This window comes from Takifugu flavidus, chromosome 5 (assembly GCF_003711565.1).
Source record: "Takifugu flavidus isolate HTHZ2018 chromosome 5, ASM371156v2, whole genome shotgun sequence".
In the NCBI taxonomy this organism is placed as follows: domain Eukaryota; kingdom Metazoa; phylum Chordata; class Actinopteri; order Tetraodontiformes; family Tetraodontidae; genus Takifugu; species Takifugu flavidus.
In genome coordinates, this window is record NC_079524.1 from 8,862,149 (window position 1) to 8,868,148 (window position 6,000).

Sequence of the window (6,000 nt, forward strand, 5' to 3'; positions counted from 1 at the left end):
ATGGTGTGGATGCTGAGTCTTTATACAGTATATGCATATTTAGGCCTTGGGTCTGCTGGACAGTGTTGGTGCCACAGGAGTGTTACTGATGTATGACTGTGTTTATTCATGCATGAGTGTGAAGTATGAAAGGCCCTGATGGACTGGTGCAGCATCAGCAGGAGGATGCCCACTCCAGCATCAGGCAAACACACTCCTGTGTGAAGAGGCGAAGCTCAAAATAAGCCAATTATCAACAACACAGGGGGAGGAGCTTAAACATTCAGGCTCATTTTGGAGGCTCTGCACCTCACCAGGAAGATGTTTGGCACTCTAAGGTTCACTCTAAGTTACCGAGTTGGTTTTAGACAATAAAGAGGTGATTCTCTTGCTCTTTGGTTTTCATTCTGGTCAAGTTTAGATGTTGCTATGGAAGCCCGGATGCACCATCCAACATGGTTGTCGGAGCTGCTTTTGCTGCTCTCCAGCATGTTTGAGTCTCTGGTGTCCTGTAGTGACAAGATTGTCTTTAAGGTACACAAACCACTCTCTGGGGAGCCGCACGGTTCCACCCAAAGGAACGCCTGAACTACAGCAATAACATTAATTAAGAATGTTTAATTTGAGGCAAAGCAGCAGGCACATTCTCACAGCCCCTACGCTGAAGAGAGAAAATTACACCATGGCCAATTACAAACTTTGCCACTAATGTACTCAATCTATTTTCTCAGGCCATTTTGCATTGATAGGCTGAGCTCGCAAATAATTAAGTAGAAAGCCTTGAGGTAAATCGAGATTCTGGGCTACATTTTACAATTATTCTGGCATAAATTTGGAAACTTGCGTAACCTCGGGTAGCAACATAAATCTTTCCGTCTGAAGTGCTGAACTTTGATCTGTGGTTTTTGGCTTTTTGATTATGATTTTTAAGTTTTCTTTATGCACGTTGATGAAAAGATTATGACCTTGAAGGGCAAATGAAGAGCATCCCACATCTGTTAGCTCGTTTAACTCAATCTATGTTAACAGTACTTCATATCGTATAACAAACACGTGGTCTTGTAATTCTGAAGTAATCCCTTTAACACCATCTGCACTTTTGACACACAGGAAACAACACTCTCTACTCAACCACGCCGGGTCATTATCTGTATAATCAACCTAATTTATGCTACTTACTCAGGGCCGTTTTACAATATTGCACTCACATATGAGCAGAGCAGAGATTAGTCCTTTTAATCTGGGGCATGAAGCCGTGGGATCACTGTCCACCGCTTATTGGACCACGTCCTCCTCACAATCTGTTTTTTTTTACACTGTCAAAAGCAAGGCTAAAACTGTAAAAGCTCAAAACAGATGGTGCTAAATGACCTGTGAGCAAAAAGCAGGGGAAAAATGTGTTGTGCTAACTTGCCAAATGACTTTAGCAGAATGTAGCCATTGTATATTATCCATGCACCATTTGCCAAGATTTGGCTGATCTATTTTGGGCGTTTTAAAATTAATAACTGCAGCGATTCCTGTTTATGTACTGATTTAATTTGTAATTTTTAGGTATGTTACAGATTAGCATCATTATGAGAAGCTGTGATTTTATGAGTTTACCCAATTCAGAATTCCCTACGTTGTCATTAGATTTATCCCTCTTTCTTCTTCATCATCCTGCCTGTCATTTATCTCTGTCTCTCTCCAGGCATGAAGCCCAGTGCTTCTCTACCAGTCAGCCACAGCAGGGGGCATGTCACTCTCCCATTACCTATTCCTCTCATCACATTTCTGATCTTTCTGAAACCCGCCGTGCCATGTTTCCTCCCCATCTTCCATCTTTGTTCCATGTGGTCCTTCAGTGAATTATTTAGTACCTGTATCTTAATTTTCACTTGAGGTTTCGTTCCATTTGAAGTTTTGTGTTTAATTTGGCTGAACTTCTACTTTCCCTGCACATTCACAGGCCACAATTGTGCTTTAGGCTTTGGTTTAAGAAGGAAGACTTTAGATTGCTTCTCAGAAGAACACCAGATTAAACACCTGAAGGTACCGGGATGCTTTGAGCCAAATCATCGTGATGATTACTGAAAGGCTTTGTTTGTCCCTCAGGTGTCTGAACTTCAGGCAGGTTTACCAGTGTCCATTGTGGAGAACTTTGAGAGGAAGGTCCGTTAGTACCGATGTAGGTGATCAGGCCTTCTGGTTTATACAGGAGGAGGAGAACCCTGGGGACATCAGCAGTCTCACAGAGAAGCTCACCTCATAGTTACCCGAGCAACAGAAGTGCTGGCGTTTAGGATTGGGGACATCAAATTCTCCTTGGCTGGCAGCGAACCAGGCTGGCGCCAAACCCAGCAGAGGGACACCAGCTGCTGATCTCTTGGTCAGCGCTCCAGAAGCTTACTCTTTGGTAATAGCTGATCTTGTAGCCAATGTCCGATGCCTCAAATCGATTTCTTATTTCTCATTCAGTGCAAATGTTGCTGACACTCAGAATCATTTTGAATGCCTGGAAGCCAGAGATTATCTTCTTCTTCTTCATGTGTCCACAACATTGATGGGCTTAGTGTTTATAAAAACCTGAATGTGCTCCAGGAGCAGTATTCATCTGGACATCTGGACATCCCTCAAATGGTTCACCAGTATGCAGTTGTAAAATGTATGCATTTCTCTTTCCATCCTGCCGTGCATCAGATCCTCAGCAAGGTTAATTGAGTGGCCTCCCCTCTCCTGGTGTCGTGGTATTTGTTCTATGACACCGGAGACCCAGTTGAATAGGCACCACGGTAACCTTGATATCCACGCATTGGAGCGGCAGGTCTCAGTGTCGTTCAGTTGAAGTACTGGTGAATCGATCGATCCTTTTACCAGATACAGGGATCATATCTGTAACAGCGCCACACATAGTTGACTGGTCTTTGGATGTCTGGAGGAATGAAGGGAGGATTTCTCACTGATGGTTCTGTTTGTCTGAATGTAGCATTAAGGCTGGAAGCATAAACGAAGCCTAGAAGGCATGAGAGCTGTTTGGGCCCCCCTCAGTGGCACCCACTCCTGCCATTCCCCTCCTCTACTCCGAGCTTTATGGTTCAGCTGATTGTTGTTTTTCTTTAGTCTGCGCAACGTCATCTCAGTTTTGTTATTCTCTCTTTGCTTTGTTGCCATTTGGGCTGTCTTGATGGCTTCTTTCCACTTATTCCCCCTCCACCTTGTAACCAGTACCCCCACAAATGTAACCAAAAACACTCTTTGCCTTCTGCTCTGCCTCTGGATTTCCAAAGGGATGGAGGTTGAAACATAATAGAAATAGAAAAGCTCCAGTACCAAACTGAGATCGTGGGAATTATGATGAAAAATGGGGAGTTTGAAGCAAAATAAGCTGCTGTAGGACAACAAATTATTTTAAAAGGTGGACATAATCTAAAGAGCAGAGCTTTGATTGCGCGTATCAACCCCTTTAATTTATTTGTAATGGTGCAGGCTCAGAAAGCTTTCATGCTAATGTGTTTGTTGTCTCTTCCCTTGTTTTTCCCCAGAGAACCAGTTTGATTTCTCAGAGAAATTCTCATTTACATCTGTCCTAGTTCACCTTTTACAGACAGCTTGCTTTATGTTCCCTCTTTCCATGAACAAGAGCTGCAAATCAACTGAGTAATTTCTGCGCCTGCCTTTGATGGAATGACAAATATCTGCTCCAAGTGTCTTCGTTCTTGTGAAAAAGGTTCCATCAGAGGCAGACAGTTGACTTTCTCTTTAACTTTTACCCTTCTTAATAAAAATACAAACAAGAGTGCTTTTTCAACTTGGAGGGTTAAATAGGCACTCAAAAGTGAATAAGCAGGAATAGTGGCTGGTAAATTAGTGTCATGTCAGTTATACTTGCTAATGAAAGCAAGTTTCTATCGAATGAGAGGAGGAGAAATTGGCACTTTTCCATGAAGAACGCAGCAAAGATGATGATGTCTTCACATGGACAGCTCACGGTTGTCCTCTTGTATTGCCCACGTGCTGAACTATCAGGATATTTACATAAAATCCAAGAGTTCATGGAATTATTCATCAGCAGAAGTCGCAATCACGTAATTTCACTCCTTGTTCTTCCCTCCTCGTTCACCCCCCATCTTTTAAATCAACATTTTTGTTGCTGGCGTGCAAGTGGCAAGTTTTGGATTCTCACTCATTCAACCAAAGCTGGAATTTGCACAACCTGAAACCTGTAAATGGAGAAGCAATCAAATATCTGCCTGAAAATAAACAATGACTCAGAAATTCCCAGGTATTTTTTTCCTGCACCTCGAATGAGTTGTGAAATGTCGTCTTCTCTCTTTTTCTTCTCGGTGCGGCTGCAGCTGGCCCTGGAGGACCCGGTGCACGCCGTTTCCCTCCATCAGTTTGTCTACGAGAAGCTGAAGGCGCAGCAGACCCTGATGGGAGACCCAGGCTTCGGCGCCCTGATGGAGCTCGTGGACACAGAGCTTGTCAGGCAGCTCCGGGAGTTCCTCCAGGGGTTCTGAATCACATCTCCTCAGACATCTTTATCCAGTGTTCCCTACCCAGCCCCATTTTTGAACATGTACTAAAAAGTTTTAAAGTGCCCAGAGTGTGGACTCCTTCATGAAACCCTTCTAAATTCTGCCTTATCTATATTTCTGGTCTAGCCTGGTCTCCTGTTATTAGCCTCCATCCCATGTCTGTTTTATGTGTTTCCTTTGTTTTATCACAGGAGGATCTGTGTTTAAAAACCCCTTCCTGTCTATTGAGCACGATGACTTACAGTCAAGCGCTCGCTCCGTTCTTCCACTATCTTCTCTTTCTGTGATCTCAGCGTGGATGGGTGGCAGATTGGGCAGACGGTTTTCAAGTAAAATGGGGGTTGGAGTTAAGAAGTTTAAAGAAAAAAAAAACAAACTCTGCAAGTGCCAGAGCCGGAGTCTCTGGATATTTTCTACTAAATAAGAACTTACAGATTGTAGCAGAGATATGGACGACCCATGCCTAAAGGACCTAAAGCAGTGTTTACAGAATCTATTCTTCAAAAGAGACAAAAAAAGGACATGTAATTTTGTATGTATGTATGTGAAGAACTGTGTGGATGATATGCTGCATGATGGTGTTTTGCTTTTTACTTTGTTTTTATTTGAAGTCGTTTGCTCCTTTTTTTAAAAAAATGTGACAAAGAGAATCCAGTTGAAGTAACTACTGAGAGGGTGGGGACATGTTCTTTCCTGTATTTTTGGCGGGTTTTTGGAGCGATTTTTAAACAGATGATTGAACCATGTCGTCGTGTGTATATATATATATATATATAAATAACCACATGCTGCTGCTGCTAATTGATGGGGTGTCGGAGCACTTTAATAACCAAAAACAGTTTCACGTGTTTACCTGTTCCTCACATCATTTACACGGCGGGAGGGGAGGGGGGGGGCGGCGGTGAAGCGGCCGGTGACGCTCTTATTTTCTGTCTTTCCGTTTGATTCGATCCATCCTGTCAGAAGTCGCACTGCCAGCTTTTTGTTTTTTTCCGTTGAGCCGTCGCACAGTGGCGCACAGTGGTAGATTGTGCGGCGTTGTGGCCTCTCAACATTGTCTCAATAGTTGTGTCCCATCAGCATTTCTGAAAGGCGTTTGTGTTTGACCTGTTACCGCGCCCTGATTTCTTTGAGTCGCCCTGCCTTTACAGTGAATTCTCCTCCAGCGTGTGGGTCAAAGCGGATTTCTCTGCTCTTGCCTGATTTATCAGAGCTCTGCGAAGGAAATAAAGCCGACACTGGCTCCGTTGACACTGTGACGGATATGAGTAGCGGTCACAATCACGGCCTTATGCGTTCAGCCTTACCTGTCCCTGAAACTCAAACGACCTTAGCTCTTATCTTTATTTCTTAACATTTGAGTAGTAGAGTAATCCTGTTGTGTTATTGATGGTAGAACACAACATTAGAGCGGTTTTCAGTTTTCTTTGCTTATGTTTAGATGGGAAATATTCCTTGTGTTTTCCAAAGCTTCCAATAAAGTGCAGTAATTACCCAACAA

At 43.2% G+C, this 6,000-nt stretch overlaps 1 protein-coding gene across 2 annotated transcripts in view; it reads left to right on the forward strand.

The window, feature by feature from the left end:
- The window catches only part of ipo11 (importin 11), a 61,625-nt gene extending 55,625 nt beyond the window's left edge, over positions 1–6,000 (forward strand). For both annotated transcript variants that reach the window (XM_057031982.1, XM_057031981.1), the window contains one exon: positions 4,317–6,000. In XM_057031982.1, the coding sequence (XP_056887962.1) occupies positions 4,317–4,481 (165 nt within the window). In that variant the 3' untranslated portion in view covers positions 4,482–6,000. The remainder of the gene's footprint in view (positions 1–4,316) is intronic.